At 39.3% G+C, this 20,372-nt stretch overlaps 1 protein-coding gene across 5 annotated transcripts in view; it reads left to right on the forward strand.

Annotated features, from left to right (window-relative positions):
- Positions 1-1,575: 1,575 nt before the first annotated feature.
- The window catches only part of pfkpa (phosphofructokinase, platelet a), a 37,334-nt gene continuing 18,537 nt past the window's right edge, over positions 1,576-20,372 (forward strand). For 2 of the 5 annotated variants that reach the window (XM_059326884.1, XM_059326883.1), the window contains exons 1-13: positions 1,664-1,925; positions 5,623-5,696; positions 7,108-7,185; positions 8,971-9,160; positions 9,795-9,960; positions 11,664-11,708; positions 11,820-11,928; positions 12,138-12,233; positions 14,192-14,284; positions 15,219-15,344; positions 16,934-16,998; positions 17,310-17,379; positions 19,276-19,422. In XM_059326884.1, the coding sequence (XP_059182867.1) occupies positions 1,832-1,925; positions 5,623-5,696; positions 7,108-7,185; positions 8,971-9,160; positions 9,795-9,960; positions 11,664-11,708; positions 11,820-11,928; positions 12,138-12,233; positions 14,192-14,284; positions 15,219-15,344; positions 16,934-16,998; positions 17,310-17,379; positions 19,276-19,422 (1,353 nt within the window). In that variant the 5' untranslated portion in view covers positions 1,664-1,831. Of the gene's footprint in view, positions 1,926-5,622; positions 5,697-7,107; positions 7,186-8,970; positions 9,161-9,794; positions 9,961-11,663; positions 11,709-11,819; positions 11,929-12,137; positions 12,234-12,564; positions 12,661-14,191; positions 14,285-15,218; positions 15,345-16,933; positions 16,999-17,309; positions 17,380-19,275; positions 19,423-20,372 lie in introns of all 5 variants that reach the window. The other 3 variants (XM_059326885.1, XM_059326886.1, XM_059326887.1) reach the window with 2 other exon arrangements.

Genomic DNA, 20,372 nt, shown 5'->3' on the forward strand with positions numbered 1-20,372 from the left:
TTTTTTCATGATTTAGATTTCTTTTGTCATTTTGACTTTTTTCATGTGACTTCAATTTTTTTCTTTTCATTTTCACAATTTCTTGTGACTTCAATTTTTTCTCATTATTTTGACTGTTTTCTCGTTGTTTTGATATGACAGAAAAAAAATCAACATCATGGAAAAAAAGGTAAAAATGAGGAAATAGGTCAAAGTCACGAGAAATTATTCAAAATGAGAGAAAAAAAACTCGAAATCACGAAAAAAGTCTAAATGACAAGAAAAATTGGCATTTTAATGAGAAAATAGTTGAAGTCACAAGAAACTGTCAAAATGACTTATGGGCTATGAACAAACAAATGTACAATGATAATAATCTTTTTATAAAGAGCTTTTCCATGAATCAATGAACAGAGGTTGAAGCAGGTTGATATAATTAGCCCACTCAACTGTGAAAAGGCCATCGGAAATAAAACATCAGCTGAAACTATCAGCTTACTTAACTATTTATGTTGTTGCCACTTATCCGTTACATTCTAACACTGTGACATTAAAATGATGTGACTCTTACGTGAGGTTACATTATAACAAAGATTCTGTGTGGAACTGTTACATTTAACTTGTAATATGTTAGGCAGACTTCCAGCTGTTTCCAATAGGAAATTAGTGAAATAAACATAGTTTAGGTGGGTTTATGCTTCAACAACATCCCTGAGAAGCAAAGCCAGATTAACCATATGGGCAAGTGGGCAATTGCCCAGGGGCCCACAACCTCTAAAGGGCCCAGGGCAGTGTGGGCGCAAGCAAAATATCTGGTTTTCTCTTGCTTATATGTTAAACTGTCCATCGGAGTGGTTGCTCAAAAATTCATTTTGAGGTGACTGGGTGAATTCTGTTTAAAATGAGCTGAGGACCAAAATGCTACTTGATTCTAGATTATTGATATTTGTTTGTGTCTTGTCTTCCTCCGTGATGGCTCTATCAATTCAATGCATTTGTGCTGGGAATGGTTATTTGAATGCTTACTTATTTTTTTTGTGAAAATTGAGGACCCTTCCTTCCCTATCTTTTTCTATCTTTTTTGTTCGGCACCCATGAGTGCCAAGAAAGGCGCCTCTTAAATAAAATGTATTATCGTTATTATTATTATTATAATTATTATAATTATTATTATTATTATTATTATTATTATTATTATTATTATCTATGTAGTAGGTCAGTTTTGCCAGATTATACTGATGCTGATGTGTTATGTTTTCATAACATCATATGTGAGTGAGTGGCCTTGACAAGAGGACATAGTGGTGCATTTGTAGTTCTATGAGAATTTGCACATCTGTACATAAAAAAATGCACTTGATGACAGTTAGTTATTGATGTATTGAGTATATTAACTGTATATTACTGTAAGTGATTCTGTATTTTGCCAGATTATGGTGATTCTGGGGTCGTGATGATGGGGCCCTTGGATATTGTTGCCCAGGGTACAGCAAAGTGTTAATCTGGCCCTGCTGAGAAGAACTGGTCGTCACACATCCTCCTCCTGTCTGCTCCGCCCACATATTGTCTGCGTTTCTTCCCATTGGTTTAAAATCAAAAGAAGGCTTAGACTTAGTTTAGGCTTAAACCGAGATCTGATTGGCTCAAAGTTACGTCAATCATTCTTCCACGGTCAGTCTATGCAAATCAGCGAATAGATGCGGAAGAGAGAGAAGGAGAGCATAGCGGGCAGAAATAGATAGAGGGGCGGACGAGTGTTGCCCTTCATCATTTAGCACTATTTTGTACTGGTGCGCTCCCTTTCTATTATTTAATTGAATTGGACACGGATATACACTGAACCGCTGTGAAAATGGCGCAGCCAGACAGCAAGAAGATCTTCTTTGAGAACCTGTCGGGAGCGGGGAAAGCCATCGCGGTGCTGACGAGCGGAGGAGATGCTCAAGGTAAACTAATATGTGTTTATGTGTGAGTCAACAGGCCCGTAGGGGGCGAGAATGCACGTCTTCAACTGTGTGATGCTGTGTTGCTTGTTAAGCGGCTAACCATTAGCTTCACTAAGTACACAGTAAAAAGCATTGAACAGCAGCGATATGTATCAGAGAGGACTAGTGAGTTAGCGTCCATTCAGGAACCCCGCCAGTTAGCTGCTAACAGGACAGATCCGGCTAACAGCATCCTCTGTCACTGGTTTGGTGGCATGAATGTCGAACAGCACGGTGACAACACTATAAAGAGCTGGCAAGGTGTCGTCTTCTCCTACTCGCAGGCCATTTATTAGTGTATTATTACTAACGACTTGGTGCTACAATTGAATTAACTCTAATTAGTTTGGTTGAAGCAGTGACCGCCATAGACGTCAGGCCGCTGCATTGAGGTGGGAGCTGGTGGGAACTGCAGTAGCATTCTCAACATGCAAGTTGTCATTGAGAAAACGAGAGCTGTGGTTAGTTAGTAGTCATAGTGAGGCCAGTGCTCGGTGCCTGTATCCTGTGTACGTGATGAGCTGCATATACATCTCTCAGAGGAAACCCTGGTCACGAGTGTACCGGCTCGTCTCCTCATTGGACTAAAACACCAGTTAAACACGCCTACTGCTGTAATGTAATGCACTACATTTCTGTATTAAGTGCCAGTAGTTAAGCATTAAACTGTCGATTATTATACACAGAATTGCTGCTGAAATTTAATGCTGACAGTTCGAAGCAGTGATACGTTTTTATGATGATTATGTAATGGGATTAAAGATATACTATGCAGAATTTCCCCCAAAACAATGTATTGATTATATCAAGCAGTGGTTTTCAAACTGGGGGGTGCGCCCCCTAGGGGGGGCCTGGAGTTATGACGGAACGATGGGTAATGAGGAGTGACCACCGTGTGTGGAAAGTCAATCTGGGTGTCAAAAGCTGTATTTTCTGGGTCAAGGAATCATTTAAAGCTATTGAGAATATCACTAGATGATTATTTGATCAAATAGATATGTTCATTTTTACCCAGACTAGTGGGTCTTCAAGTGCTGCATCAGGCAATCCTGAGTTAAAAATGTTTGAAATCTATGTTCACGTGAGAGTGCGGATTAGCTGCCATGTACACTGCACAAAAAAATCAAGGGAACGCTTTCATCTCATGTAAGATCTTGTATATACATTTTTCCCAACAGAAAATGTAGATTTTGACAACAAGAATGACTTTCTGAGTGGCTTGGAAGATATATTGGTTCTCATAGACTTTATATGTCTGCCATCTCCGATCCGCAATCTTGATGAAGCTCCTACCAAAAATTGAAACTTATGGTGATTGAGAGCATGTGGAAAAAATGTGGTGCTTTTGTCCAACATATCCCCATTCTTCTTAAATCTGGTCCTAAGCCACCTGGCTATATGGATATTATAGCTGACATTGGCTCGTGAGGAATTAATCAATCCTTGGCGGATGGTTTTAGAATTCACTGTTAGCAGCACACACATGAACACAAAAAAAAACACATGGAGTTGGCCCCAGAGCAAACCAATGGGGCAGTGGCATGCATGACAGGAATTGAATGTCTCTGTCAGAGGGCATTGTGTAGCCTTGGCTCAGGTCTTTTCACTCACTCTGCATGAGAAAGTGTTAGTTATGCAGAATGGGAGGGCCAAACTTTATGACTCTCAGCTTTTATAAGAAACGTCAAAGATACTTAATCTTTAAATGTTATCTAAATCTTCTACCTGGCATCCTTTCTTTGTCTGTTTGTCAGCGTCTATGCTTTTTCTGTCCTCTCTGACTGTGATTAAACGGGGCTGTTCATTTGAGTTATGTAAGTTATGTAATGAGACATTAGGTCATGGACTGTTACACTGGACAGTATGCTGAATAGTTTGCTCCCTTTCTAACTGGTATGGCTGCTTTCCTATGTAGGAATGTAGGGAAAAAAAAACACAAACTTCTGAAGCTTTTTTACTTCCCACACTTTTGACTATCTTTTCACTTGCATTGCTGTCTTCTCCACTGCCCCACTAGCCTGATCCTTTGTGTTGCTTAGTAACAGCACTGCTTGGCTGCAATTAGATCTGCAGTGTTCACCGGTTTTTGCAGAGAATGGAAACTCAGCCCTTTCTTCAGTTGTTTATACCTCGGCAAGTCAGCCAAGTTCCTGCCTGCCTGCTGCGAGTAAAGTATTATCCACCATTCCCACTGTCAGTGTTTAATCTAACCTGTCATTGACATTCAAGTCACAGAGCAGTGCTTCATTGGTTACTGAATTCACTTGCACTAACCACAGAATAAATGAGAGGCTGTAGGAGGTGCTGGGAAACTTTCTGACCAAAAATGGCAGTGTGCTGTACTGAGAAAGAAATGTGGCTAGGATAACTGCACAAACAGAACTGCAATAGCACACACACACACACACACACACACACACACACACACACACACACACACAGTGGCGGACTCAGACTGTTTGAAGTGCAGGGGCAAAAAAAATAAAAAGGGCACATTCTGCACAACATGGGGCCCCACCAACTCAGCAAAGCTCTGATGATCATCTATGATGAAATAGCCCTCATTCTTGATTACGATTAGCATTAAGTTAAAAGGAGATCCAGATCAAAGTAATTAATGATATGGTACTGACAATAAAACCATTGAACCGAAACATATAGGGGGGCCCGGGTCCCCCGGGATAAAATTTGTACATTTTTAAGTTAAATGCATCAATCTTGTTCACTTTGAGAGCTAAATGAGAGCAAACACCTCACATAACATTTTTCTCAGTTGGGTGGTACTGTATTATAGAATCTTTATTGAAATCCTACTGTGATATTTTTGTATCACTGCAGATCATTTTCTTCACTGGGATTCTTTTTCTCTCTATTGCGAGTGCACTTTATCCTGTTTTCTAACTTAGCATCTAATTGCGCTTTTCTACTACGAGTACAGGCAGACTATTAATCCGCTTTTTGCTTAATTATCCATTGCGGATTTTAGTACCACTTGATGTAGCTGTTCGTCATAGCAACGCCACATGAAAGCAACGCCTCTTTCACATTCCCCGTTCATCGGCTACCAAAGAGAGGCACCATGGCACCAGAAGGGCACTGGAAGGGCTCTCATTAAGGCACATTATCGATTTTTTTTTTTGCTCCAGAGAGCACATCATCATAATTTATTATATGAAGGGGCACCCTAGAGGGCACCCAATCATTTTTTGCAGATGTAAAGAGCAGCCAATAAGGCACTTCCTATCGTTTTCTCCACTCTAGAGGGAACTTAAGTGCGCTTTTTCAACCATGGAGGCATCGCAGTCGCCCCTCCTGACTTCCCTGAGTCTGCCACTGTGCGCGCGCGCACACACACACACACACACACACACACACACACACACACACACACACACACACACACACACACACACACACACATTTGCTCGCATTTAAGACATAGATACTTAGAGAGAGAGAATTAGTTTTACTGCTGCAGTTCTTTGTGACACAGATGAAATAAATGACCATGCAGCAGCTGTGGAAAAGCCATGCAAGTCAGGATTTTACAACCATTTGCTACAGTTGAAAGGCGTTTTTCCCTCTTTGATGGCTAACTATGTACCCTGCTAATCACTGCATCATTGCACACTTTTTTGTGTTTTTTTTTTCCCCCCAGGGATGAATGCTGCTGTACGTGCCGTGGTTCGAATGGGGTTATATGTGGGAGCAAAAGTTTATTTCATTCATGAGGTGAGCCCATACTTTGTTATGATCTTTGAAAAGGCCTTTTTGCCACTGCTCATAGTTTATTTTCAACAAGTCCTCCAACTCATACAACTACACAGGTTGTTTGTTCTTACCTTCAAATACAACCAACAGGAGCATTTACTGAATTAGTGTCCTTACAGGTTGCAGGAGGTCAACACGTCCAAATTAATGCATCAAATTCTGCATGAGTGTATATATTTACAAAAACATCCCAAAGCTTACCAGTGTGAACATTAGATATCTTGACTTTGTATTGTATTTAGTTGAATGCCTATCACACTTTAGCATCCCTTTTATGCACAATACATTAGGTAACATGTGTAATTATTCAACTTAAAAAAAAGTTATGAGCTAAAAGCTCATACTATTATGTATGAGAAGCAGTGACAAGTGTTTCAGATGAATGTATTTCATGACACTGCTGCACTTCAGTTTCACATTGACAACATTAGGATCTACGTCTAAGAACACAGGGATGTTTATTCACACACAACAGATGCTTGAGGAGCTTTAATGAGGGCCCATGCTTGCTCATCCTGTGATCCCTTCACATCTGTGTATATAATGGGCATACACATCCTCGCCCAGTGTGTTGTTACATAACTGACTTAACAGATGCCTTGTGTGAAACTGTCCTCCCACTCAGGTACCAAAGGGTACTGGGTGTTCTCTAGCATAAATCTGCAGAAAACTGTATGGTGATGGACAAACTTTAAACCATTAAATTCTTGAGTTTCACAATAACTTGGGTGATTCTCATGAACATGGTACAGCTCATAGCAAAAATCCAAGAGCAGTGAATACATATTTTCTTTGACCCTTTATAACATATACAATCCAAAGTCACTGTTTAATATGAAATTTTAATCTATTTGAAAAATGTTAAGGTATTTTCTGACATTTTAGAGACACTGTGAGCAAAATTCATTACTGTAACACATTTTTAAATAAGAAAAAAACAACTAAAGGTTTGTTTTTGGGTTTTTTCTTTGGCAAGCGCTAAAATATGCTCAAGGGTAGCTGGTAGCACCAAAATGTATTTTATTAAAATATACACATATTTTAATGCAAACAATTTTATCATTACCGTAACATTTAACCATTTGTTCTCATCAATTTTCATTGAGATTTTCATAATACATATAATTCATATAAAAGTGCAATATATTTAGTTTAATAAAGTATGTCTTTATAATCTTTACAGACATAGCTTAGACTGACTTCATTAGAATTGTCCATTTGCACTTTTTTTTAATGATATTGCATTAGGTTGAAATGTTTTTAATTCTAAATCATGAAGGCCTAATGATGCCGCATCACTCCAGCTGTTTGCTTAATGTTGTTGGGAGTATCTGTCGTTTATTTATTACTAAGAAGCTTCTTTTTTTAATAGGGATATCAGGGTATGGTGGACGGTGGAGAGAACATAAAGGAAGCCACATGGGAAAGTGTCTCCAGCATGCTACAAGTGGTAATTATCACACAATTAATGTAATAGGGCCGTCAAGAGGAACATGCAAGTCATGTAGCTGGAAGAGAAGGCTGTTTTGTGGTTTGAAAGGTCATCCCTGTTTACATATTACATGTTATATATTATGTTTTGTAGGTATGCACACCCTGCACAGGCTAAATTTATGACACATTGCTATGTTGTTGTTATTATTATTATTATTATTACTACTATTATTATCATTATTATTAGGGCCACGGGGCAATCGCACCAAGCACTACTGTTATACTGAGGATTTTTTCTTCTTCCTCTTCCGGACGCAATTTCCTCCCGCTACTAGTCCTACAACTTGAAGAGTTGCAGGACAAATTATATATCAAAATGGGCAGTTTGATCGGGATCGGTGTGCTATTACTTTTCTCTACAGAATATGAATTTTTCGCAACGTAAGTCGCGAAAAACTGCCCAAAATTTTGCATTGAAATGAATGGGACGGCCGATTAAAAAAATGAGCGAAAAAGAACAATAATTGGAGATTTTTAAAGGTCTACTTCTCCGGCATAATTTCACCTAGAGACTCCATTTAAACTTTAAACAGTAGACACAAGTCTTGTGTATCGGTGTATTAATCCACGTTTCGATAGGTCATATTGTTTTTTATCAATCCCTGTTCAATGACCATGATCATTTTTGGAGAAATTCTGAGATTATAATGGGTGTGTATTGCACGGAATGTTCGTGTCACAGTGTGTGACATCATCGCGTGTAGAGGGAGAGAAAGAACTGTCAAAAAATTAATTTGAAAACTGCGCTCCAGGCCGCAAATTCCACTCTAGAGAAATAATTTATACATAGAAACGTAGGAAAATTTGTCTTCTCACTCACAATCCTCTGGTAAAGCTGTCAGAGTTATAGTTTGGGCGTAGGACACACAGATGCGCCACCAACACACACCAGCAGCCTCATTGGCTCCCATATTAAAAACACACACATGCGCGTAAGCGCACACACTCCTCACACATGCATACACATGCTTCAAACACACACGCGCGCGCACACACACACACACACACACACACACACACACACACACACACACACACACACACACGGCAGTAGCCCCCGTGGCCCTTTCAGAATTTCCCCAGAGGAAATTTTCTAGTTATTATATATTATTTCATTTTATCATATTATTATTATTACTATGATTATTATATATTATATACTGTACCTTTATTATATACTGTCTAGTCACAATAACATTATGACCATCATATCATCAGTATAACTACCATCATCTTGCCACTGTACCTTACCTACCAACTGATCTTCTTAAGTGTCCTTGTTCTATTCTGTGTTTTTCTATTGTTGTTTTTATGTATTCTACCTCAGTATTTTATTCTATTGTATTTTATTGTACTGAAACACCGGACTGCTGTGACAACCTAATTTCCCTTCGGGGATGAATAAAGGTATCTATCTCTCTATCTCTCTATCTCTCTATCTCTCTCTCTCTCTATCTATCTATCTATCTATCTATCTATCTATCTATCTATCTATCTATCTATCTATCTATCTATCTATCTATCTATCTATCTATCTATCTATCTATCTATCCACCCACATCCTAGTAGTCACTGTGTGTTCATCAGCAGTGTTTACTCTTGTCAAAGTGTCCTCAAGCAAGACACCAAACACCATGCAAGTACACAAGAACTAAGTTGTAAAAAGCCTGAGTGGCTTTTAAAGTAACAGGAAAAAGAGTGTGTATTAGGCTGAAGAAATGTACATACTTTTCTCCATCAGGGTGGGACGGTTATCGGTAGTGCTCGCTGTAAAGAGTTTCGCAGCCATGAAGGACGCTTGAAGGCAGCTCACAACCTGGTGCAACAGGGCATCACCAATCTGTGTGTGATTGGTGGAGATGGCAGTCTGACGGGAGCCAACCTCTTCAGGGAGGAATGGAGTGGGCTGCTAGGGGAGCTGGTGGAGCAAGGTACTTGCTTTCCCTTCAGAGTTTTTTCTTCATTTAGGCTGCATTCACTCCACAGAAAATCTTGCCAATGTTTTGGAAGCCACACAGTCCGATTTTTTTTTTTGCCACAAACTGTCCATTTCCTTTATTAAATCTTTCCTAGGGTTAGCCAATTGCTAATTTACCTGTGTGTGTGTGTGTGTGTGTGTGTGTGTGTGTGTGTGTATTTATTTTAGAATAAAAGAGACTCACATTTGCTTAAACAGAGGTTCCTAAATACAACCTTCTTTTGCCATTTTATAATCTCGACAGCGGAAAGAATCTCCAGCATGCAAAACAGGATGTAGTCTAATACAAAAATCAATCTCTTCCAAACATATCACAATGAAAATGAAACCACAATTGATTCATGTCTGAAAACAAAATTTTTCAAATTTATTTGGCGACCGTGTAGTTGCTCAAAACTTAAAGTTATAATATAAAGGAGCTTCGGTGTTGTAAATCAGAGATGTTTCTTACACTAAATAACTGTTTAGGTTTTCCCTGAGCTCAAAAGTTTCCATTGCTGCTTATGCTATTGTATTTTGTGACAACAAGTCCTAAGAGTAACGTGTCACAATTATTGTGTTGCACACTAACTTGCTGGTCCCGCCAGGGTTAATTGAGGCTGATGCCGTTCAGAAGTATTCGGCCCTTCATATTGTGGGGATGGTCGGCTCCATTGATAATGACTTCTGCGGAACTGATATGACAATCGGCACTGACTCTGCTCTGCACAGAATCATTGAAGTGGTGGACGCTATTATGACAACTGCACAGAGGTGAGGGCTTATAGAGCAGCTTTATCCATCTATGAAAAAGTGTGTGTTTAAATACTTTCCCCACTTGGTTTTAAACAAATTTATGGTAAATGCAGTACTGAAAATACAAACATTACCATGTTTCAGCTAATTTCTGCTCCATTTACAGTGCCCTGCAAAAGTATTCATATCCCTTGGATGTTTCACCCTTTTGTTGCTTTTACACATGAAATCATGGTCAATATAATTTTTTAAAAAGAATTTGCAAAAAAACCTTCTTTAATATCAAAGTGAAAACAGATTTTTACAAAATATTATAAATTAATTAAAAATATATAAGTTAAAATAAATGATTGCATAAGTATTCATACCCTTTAAAATAACTAATTCCAGCTCATACTTCCAGAACTAATTCCATCTGGTTAATGCAGCAGTGTCTCAGTTAGTGAAATGGAGATCACCTGAGTACAGTTGATGTGTGTCAAGTGATTGTAGTATAAAAAAACATGTGTCTGGGAGGTCCAGTCTCTGGTCCATCACTATTCCTGCTACAATTGTACCATGAAGACAAAAGAACACTTCTTGTAACTCAGAGAAAAGATCACTGAAAAGTATAAGTCAGGAGATGGCTACAAAAAAATATCCAGCTGAGCTGACTGGACATCCCACAGAGTTCAGTTAAACCATCATTAAGAAATGGAAGCAGTATGGCACTTGTTTAAATCTGCCTAGAGATGGCCTTCCTCACAATCTGAGTGACCTCCCAGACACATGTTTTTTTTATATATTTCTTTTACTACGATCACTTGACACACATCAACTGTACTCAGGTGATCTCCATTTCACTAACTGAGACACTGCTGCATCAACTAGCTGGAACTTTGTTGAATTAGGTCAGTTACTTTAAAGGGTATGCATACTTATGCAATCATTTATTTTACCTTATAGATTTATAATTAATTGATACTATTTTGTAAAAATCTTTTTTCACTTTGATATTAAAGAGGGTTTTTTTGCAAATTCTTTTTTAAAAAAGGCCAAATTATATCGACCTTGATTTCATGTGTAAAAGCAACAAAAGGGTGAAAATTCCAAGGGGTATGAATACTTTTGCAAGGCACTGTAGCATCATCAGATGTGTGTTTTTAAATACATCAGTTAACTCAATGGGCTATTTTGTCCATTTTTTAATCCTTTTCATCCTGCCTGTATACACCACTTAAAAAATGTTTAAATGCCATGTTGGTATATTTTTTTCCTCACATATATGACCTAATAATAATTGATTTTTTATTCTGACTTACTGGATCAACATTTTGAACCAAAAAAAACCCAAAGAAAAACCAACATCAAATGTGATTTTGAATCTTTTTTTACTTTCAAAACACTATCATGCTCAATAAAGAATTTGAAATGTTGCAAATGTGAACAAAGGTTGCAAATATAACATATAAGAGGGTTACATCCAGTTCTATAATTTTATACAAAATATATTTGAGCTTGTCTCCAGTTTTACTTGGTATATCATCATCAAACTGAAACTGGCCTCATGTAGTTTACAACCAGAACTTTAGAGGTAAATTTACAGTAGGGCTCCACGCTGCTTTATTTTCTAGTCTGGATGTGATGAAGAAGTCATGCTTTGGAGCTTTTGGAGACTTCAGAGGGTTAAGGGCTGTATTAAAATGCACTGCTAAGTCCTATTTTCTGTTCTGATCTTTCAGTCACCAGAGAACATTTGTGTTAGAGGTCATGGGCAGACATTGTGGGTAAGAATGCATTTGATAATGGCATATTAAAAAAAACCGCATAATTCCTCAGGCAGACACAGAGACCACTATCTGTGTTTATACACAGTGCTCTGTCTGTGTTTATCCCAGCTACCTGGCCTTGGTGAGCGCCCTGGCTTGTGGAGCAGACTGGGTGTTGATCCCTGAGATGCCCCCAGAGGACGGCTGGGAGGACAAGATGTGTCAAAAACTGTCTGCGGTAACATAATCTTATTTGTTCCCTACAGCGAACACAGTGACGCATATTGTACCAATTTTGAAGCTATATAATACTCCAGAGCCATCTTGTTTAACATGACAATGCTGTTATGAATCCTGACTTTTTTTAAAAGAGAAAACTGATGCAGTGTTTAGTCTCAGTTGTGTTTTTTTCCGCTTTGGAAACATTGTAATTGTTTTACGATTCAGACCCGTTCCAGGGGCACAAGGCTGAACATAATCATAGTTGCAGAGGGAGCCATTGACAGACATGGGAAGCCTATAACCTCTGGTATAGTCAAGGATGTGAGTACCTGAGTGCAAAGAAAGGGGAAGCCAGAAGCATGGAGACCCGACTGATGGAAATCAGTCCTCTGAGCCACAAATGGCCTAAATGTTCTGAATCTGCCATGATTATGTCGTCAGAATATCTAACAGGATGCTAATGGGAGTGTGAAAAAGATTCCGGCAATAAGGTTGGCAGGATATTGCTGATTCCAAAGTGTAAACACAAGCTGCAATGACGTCCTCCCTGACTGTAAGCATCGTCTGGCCCCCATGCTTCTGAAAGCCCGTGTCGCAGCCACAGTCTCAGTTTTTCTGTCATGTTGTCTCTCCACTACCCCCCTCCTTGTAGAACCGAGCAGGGATGAAAAGGCTGAATATCATAATTGTAGCAGAAGGGGCGATTGATCGTAGCAACAGGCACATTACCACTGACTATATCAAGGATGTAAGTACAGAGCTTTGTGTAAAAGTGTGGCACCAGTGCCAACTTCGACTGCCTCCTGTATGACCTCTACTACTGTACTGCTGCCCTGGTGTGGCTTTGACTCTGTTGCTGTGTTTCTGGAGTGCTCTATCAGACACACTCTCTAGTTTGGTAAGATGGCTGTCACATGACTACTACTGCTGTAAAACCCCGAGCAGACACCCTCACTAAACTTCACACCCAGACATTTATTTCTAACTGCCTCACACGTAGTTGAATGTCTTTTTTATTTAATATGGGTATGTTTCTACACTGTAAATGTTGCTCGTAAAGAGTATCACCATATGCCTGACCTCACACTAACTGTTTTTCATTTGAAGGCAAACATTTCCAGCATTGGTTTTCTTGTACAGTACCCAAGTATCACTATTTGATTTCCTGTTTGGGGAATGTGGTGTTCAGTATAAGCTAAGAGCTCCAAGCTAACATGACTGAAAAATTAGAATGGCTTGCTTGTGCTTTGCTGTTTCCCCTTTTCTTCAGCTTTTCTGTGTGTCAGTGTGTGATGTGCCTGTTCATGTATGTACACATTTGTTTTACAGTATAGTTCTACTGCAGACAGAATTTAGCTGTATTACTAACATGCATGAGATAAATTTGTATAATTTAAATGAAGGATCAGTTAGTTAAATGCAGAGTAATATTTCCCATAGGGCTGCACAATTAATCGAATTTTAATCGTGATCACGATTTTGGCCACCACAATTAAATTAACCTGATCATCGGCTATATTTCCATTTTAAAATGCGGCTCTCCTGCATATCTAATCGAGCACTTTCTACACCAGTAGTCCACCAACCACCAGGGGGCAGCGTCGTTTTTCTCCCCTGAAAAAAGCCTGGTTGCTGGTTGAATAGAACGCTAAGCAGGAAGTGACATAGTACTCGACGCCACAACAACGCGCACCATTTGTAAATGCTGGCGAAGCAGTGTTGCCAACTTAGCGACTTTGTTGCTATATTTAGCAACTTTTCAGACCCCCTTAGCGACTGTTTTTTTTTTTTTTAAAGCGACTTGCGACAAATCCATAGACGTTTTCCGGTGTTTTTGGAGACTCCTTCTTACTCTTCTTAACGAGAGAGTAAGATTGAGTCGAAGCGGCCCAGTCCTCCTGCAGCAGTCTCTCCCAGCTGCAGAGCCGGAAGGGATGTTAATCCCTTAGCGTCCAGTCTGCAAATTGCTTATAGGCAGTTAGCTCTGTAGCAGTACAGTGTATATGTGCTGCTGCTGCAGGAGGTGTTCACTTAGCGATCTCTGTTTGTTTACAACAAGCACCGGACACTAAAAACTGTTCCTATTGTTTGTTTAAAAGTAGTGCAATAAAAATACAGATGTTTTCCCTAACATGATTAATAATCGTGATTAATAATCGTGATTACAATCTTGATCAAAAAATTTGTCATTATCATTTTGGCCATAATGGTGTAGCCCTAATTTCCCATTACAAGAAAAAAAAAATATTTGCTAAGACCTGCACATTTTATCCTCCTAGCTTGTTGTCAAATGCTTGGGTTTTGACACGCGAGTGACAATCCTGGGGCACGTGCAGAGAGGAGGGACCCCTTCTGCTTTTGACCGTATCCTGGTAGGTCCACCACTTCATTTTATTATTAAGTAATTATTTTAGTCATGTTTAAAGCAAAATACCAAAAGTGCTGGTTGTTTCACTCTGTTAACTGACAAATCCTCTCTGCTGGAGTTTTAACGTCTCCCCATGGCTATTGACTGCCTTTTTAAAGTAGTGACATAGCTAATCTGCCTGATGGACATTTTAAATCTCAGATGTTAGTGCACAGTCATCTCCCCCTTCAGGAGAGGTATGTGAAAACCACTCTCTAATGACATTTTAGGGGGACATAAACATAGGAAAAACACATTTTTGGAAAGGAAACTTTTATAATTCAACCTGAGTTTCTCATCACATAATACTATAAAATCTTATGTGGAATGTGTTTTTGGTTTTTGCTGGACTAGATCGACGGAAAAGTTCTATAGTATGATGAGTAAAAACCTTTCTTTGACTAAAGATCAAGGGCGTTTGACACAGGACTAAGACGTAAGTTTTACAGGTTGTAGCATTTATATAAGAAGTTCTCTATTTAAGCTTGCACACATTTAACCTATCTTATACATTTGCTGTGTGTTCAATTTGAGGTATATTGGTAGGAAAATTCCAGTTATCCAGAGCATTTCCTGTGTAATCCTGTGTGTGTCTGAGGAGAAATGGCGCTAGGTTTTAGGTTAAGCACATTAACAGATTTATGGCTCAACACGTGAAGCTCTGCATCCCGAACAGCAAGTGACAAATCTCTTCATGTTTACCACAAACAACTAAAAATTTGAGGCAGAGAAAATGACAAGTGGATAATTTCTCTTTGGTTTCAAGTGTAAAGAGTAAATTAATTTGTAGAAGAATGGAAGAATGTGTTGGTAAAGAAAACATGTCATGTGTGTACAGAAGAAACAAAGGTCTTGATAGTGAAGACGATGCACTTATCTGTGTGTTTTTGCTCACACAGGCCAGTCGTATGGGTGTGGAGGCTGTTCTTGCCCTTCTGGAGACCACAGCCAACACGCCAGCCTGTGTGGTGTCTCTGTGTGGGAACCAATCGGTGCGCCTGCCACTGATGGAGTGTGTACAGATGGTAGGCACTGGACTGGGCATGAAACATTCAATACAAACAAACCAACATTAAGGGTGTGACGAGATGTTGTGCCACGAGATCTCGCGAGATTAAACTCAACGATATTTCTCGTTGTGTTCAAAATCTTTCTCGCCAGATTTGTGAGTTATCCAAACTTCTATTTGTGGCCTGTGGGGGCAGTAAAATGAAAAGAAGAAGAGGAGGAGAAGGAGGGGAATCAGCAAGCAGCCAGAATGACGTTGCAGGGGCCGACGGCTCGTTAAGAAGATTAAGAACGAATAGAAGCGGCACAGTCCTCCTGCAGCAGTCTCTTACAGCTGCAGAGCCTGAGTCTGCAAATTGCTAACAGGCTAACAGTTAGCTCTGTAGCAGTACAGTGTGTATGTGCTGCTGCTGCAGGAGGTGTTCACTTAGCAATCTCTGTTTGTTTACAACAAGCACCGGATACTGTGCACAGTTAGTGATGCTGATTAATTCAAGATCGCTATGTTTATGATAATTGACCATGCTGCTATGTTTTGATCAGCTGCTGATGTTGTGCAGTTAGCGACGACGGCCACAGTTGCTTCTCCTGTGTTTAATGTGTATGTGTATGTGATCACGGATCACGGTCGAAACTGTTTACGCGACGATCGAAAACCATACGTCACCTCCAGAGTCTCATTAATCCCTCTGGGGGATTTTATTTTTTTATTTATCATATTTTAACTTTTATAAATTTTAGTTTTAGTTTCAATTCGTGGAAGAAGAAGTTTATTAAAAGCTCATGCTTACATCATGCATGTAAAGAGTTATAATGAAATATTTCAAAATGCATATGCAACTCTCTTAAATAAAAGTCTGTTGGTCCAGTCATATATTTTGTCATTGTACTTTTCTTAAAATCTCGTCTCGCCTTGTTTCGTGAGCTGAGAGTATCGTCACACCCCTAACAAACATGTATTTACAAAAGTATGGAGAGAAGAAAACTGCAGCAGACACAAACATATGGAAATTACTCAGCTGGAATCAGAGGAAGAGTCAGTGGGGACGAGTTGGAGGAGCATTAAGTAAAGATGACGCACAGCACGGCCCATTGGGCCTGAAGTGGGACTAATGTTCACAAGATAGTTATATTGTTCGAGAAGCAGTTGTGTGTGTTTAATGATTATCTCAAGCATTTGGCATGGTTGGCGATGAATGCCTGCTGATGATGTAATATTCAACCATCTCCATAGTAACGCACATAGAGGCTTTATTGTTTCACTTGCACATCGTGTTTGAATTTTAACAGGAAAATCGCTCCACATTTTTCCTTTTGTTTTTTTTTCTTTCAAATTTTGGATTGCAATTTTATTGCAGGTCAAACCAAAGTTACATATTAGTTCTGTATTGTTCTGTCTCTTTAGAATAGAAAGGCGGATATTTCTACATGCAGAGATTGTTCCCCTCATAATAGCCACTTCAAAGATCACAGTATGAATGCCAGATATTTAATCTTAGCTGATATTAATTAAACAAAGTGCCTCTGCTTCTGTCCACACAGGAAGTACGGTGTATGATATAATACTGTGTTCAAAGAGTGAAAATACTCCTCTTTTTTTTCTTAGACTCAAGAGGTCCAGAGGGCCATGGACGGGAAGCGGTTTGAGGAGGCTGTTAAGCTTCGTGGCAGGTATGACTGACAGCCCGCTGGGACCAATCCGATATACAAAAGCCATCACCTCACTCAAGATCAAGACATCAGTTTGATGTTGCTTACTGTAGACAGGTGGAGTACGGAAAGTGGATCATGGTGCTATTTACAACACCACCAGTCTGTTGTTTATACACAGGATACAGTCAGGGACCAGTTGGAAATAATAACAATCCACATCATTCAAATTACAACCCTTCGTTTTAACCATATCTTGTGCATGTTTATGAACTGCTGAAAATGTCTCACACTATTTGTTTAGCAGTGTTGCGTGTCATGTTTTACTGCAGGAGTTTTGAAAACAACCTGAGGACGTACAAACTGCTGGCTCATCGTAAACCAGAATCCGAACTGCCAATTGTAAGTCACCTCACGACATTGTGACGTTTCCTCTGAGACTATTGACAGTGACAATCAACACAAGGCAGACATATACAGAGAACAGTATTACATTGAAGGGGTTAGAATTATTTTATCTGTGCATTTAATTCTTCTGAAAACAAGAGAGCGGATTCAGAATAAATCAAACTAAATTGTGGTAAAGAGTTGGTTCTCTGGGGTAGGCTGTATTATGTGGAGAACACAGATGGACTACAGAAGTGTCTGTATTGGGAAACACTGCAGAGACACACTAAGAATGAGTAGCTTTTCCCACACATACAATATAATTACCAGCCATGCTGGAGTGCAGGTTGTTTTTAGACAGTTGTATCGGCCTCCCTGAGCCACTTAATTTTTTATAACACTGTCCAAAGATCTGCCTACAAATGACACAGCTCTTGCAGTTATGATGTACTGTACTGCTGCTATTTCCAGTGTCATTCTTGGCAAAACAAGGCAGAGTAAAGTATTCCTGTAAATGTGTGGTTCACGCCAAATATAGTAATGTGACTATTTCTTTGAAATCAGGCGCATGAAAGCATGCCAGTTATGCTGACATCCATCAGGTATGATGTCACTTGCTTCCTGCTGTTAAGTGGAAAATAAGGTGACTTGTAATTTTGGCGACCAGTTCATGATAAATTGTCTTTGCCCACTTGCTGTGTGGCCTATACAATGCAAAAAGTTACCTCTTTAAAAACAAGAAAAAAGTACAACAATTTGTTGTATTTTGCTTAAAAATAGTAAAATTATCTGCCAATGGAACAAGAAAATTTGGCTTGTCAAGACTTAATTAAGAATTAGTGTATTCTAAGTAATAACAAGTGCATTTTTCAAAAGCCGTGGAATCTTTATATCCAACAAGTGAAACAGTCTAAAATAAAAACTGCTTACTAAGAAGAACAATCTTATCAGACAAAAAATAAACATATATCCCCTTGATCTAAGATATTTCATCTTACGTAGATTTCAGTTTTTGCAGTGTAGTTGTAGTGAAATGCATGACATGAGGCCCAGGTGGCTCAGTGTTGGTCTGTCAGGGAGGGATATCAGATGACACCTGGCTCCCCGCTAAGAGATGACTTGCTCAACCCTGCCAGGAGCAGCGGCAGCCTGCTGCTGCACCTCCAAAGGAGGCATCTCAGACTGAATATCAGTGAAGTGTAGAATCTGTGATAATGACCCCTGTAGGCCCAGCGTGTAACTACCATTTATTGATTCCCTCTGCAAAGCTAGATCAACTGTCCAACAACATACTCTCTATATTTATTTATTTATTTATTCGTTTATTTAACAGTGCATGACTCTCAGCCGTACCAGAATTAGCTACTAGCTAAATGTCATCTGTAGTCCCTGGGCAGGAACAAGTAACATAAATCTAACACAAACAAACAAGCCTTTCAAACAGCAACAACAAAGTTTCACACTCTTAAAACACAATACAACGCAGGACAACAGCAATAATAAAAGTAAAGTAAAGTCACAGTATTAAGACACAGCACAAAACAATGTTAAAATACAACACTTAAGAGATTGCAAAATAGTGAGGTAATGTTTTAGTTTATAGTTGGTGAGTGGATTTAAGCCATGATTTTATTTTAGATTTAAAACCAACGAATGTGCTGATGTCTCTGATCTCATTTGGTACTGAGTTCCAATAATTAGTGGCTCTTATAGAAAAAGCTGATCTGCCAAATTCAGTGCATCTGCGCTGTACTGCACAGTGACCTCTACTGGTCGTCCTAGTTGTTCTCCTGTTATCTGGGCGTAGTGATATAAACTCCTTTAACGGAGGAGCAGCCAGATTATATATATTTACCATGATGATTTAACAGTCACATCAGACGTCTTTTTTCAATGTGTTTTTGCCCTCAGAGCAACTTCAACGTGGCAGTGTTGAATGTTGGTGCTCCTGCAGCGGGCATGAATGCTGCCGTCCGTTCAGCCGTTAGGGTGGGCATCTCCGAGGGGCACAAGATGTTTGCTGTTAGTGATGGGTTCGAGGGATTCTACAAAGGACAGGTGGGTAATATATCACTGATGCATGTCCTGTACTATTGCAGTCTCACTCACAAATTGAAAATCTTCTCGGAAAGTAATTACACTTAGGGGTAGATTATTTTATGAATTAATTTCATTAAATATCCTAACAGTTTAATAAAATATCATGTGTACCACTTTCATGTTTTCATGTCAACGCTGATGCACTAACATAATAAAAACCAATAGAGGGCAACATAAAGACTGCAACTGCAGAGTGGAATGATTCTCACCTTATCTAACCATGGAAAAAAGCTTTCAATGAAAGCTAAAAGCAGGCAGTAGATATCTAAGTCTCTAAGGGAAACCTGTTCTGTGTGAAAACTACTGTGCTGTAATTCCAGACCCTCATATTTCCTGCTCCATGACTTGTCGAACTGGTTTTACACTCCTTATTTACACTCCTTTGACCTATTCCCATTGAAAAACGTTAAATCCCACAGTCCATATTTGGCTAATTCAGAGAACACTTAACAAAAGATCTGATCATTTATCTTCATCAAAATGTCTCCCAATATCACCGGTTAGTTAAACATCCCGTGTGTGCCCTGGCCAGCTGATGTCAGGCTGCGCCAACTGACCCTAAAAGGATTAGACCAGCGGGAGTAATGGATTTCTATACTTCAGTGCACTGGAACTCTCTGCTACACACCTCTGTGTTTTCACTGCTCCAGTTACTCTGTTATATTTAAGAGAATGTAGCTCCTTCTAAGTCTTCTAACAATCTGCAGTTAGACCACAGGAGCATGTGTCAGATAATAGAGAGCTGTAGCTAACAGCTTACACAGGAGGTCATGGGTGTCATAAGGTGTGGTGAATGGACCAACAGCAATACAGAAACAATCTTGGCTTGGGTTTCATGCATTTAACCCATTTAGGCCTAAAACGGCTGGAAAAAATGCCTGGAAAACCTCTGGGCGATTTTGAAAGAA

The sequence above is a fragment of the Centropristis striata genome, chromosome 23, assembly GCF_030273125.1.
Source record: "Centropristis striata isolate RG_2023a ecotype Rhode Island chromosome 23, C.striata_1.0, whole genome shotgun sequence".
NCBI classification, from domain to species: Eukaryota; Metazoa; Chordata; class Actinopteri; order Perciformes; family Serranidae; genus Centropristis; species Centropristis striata.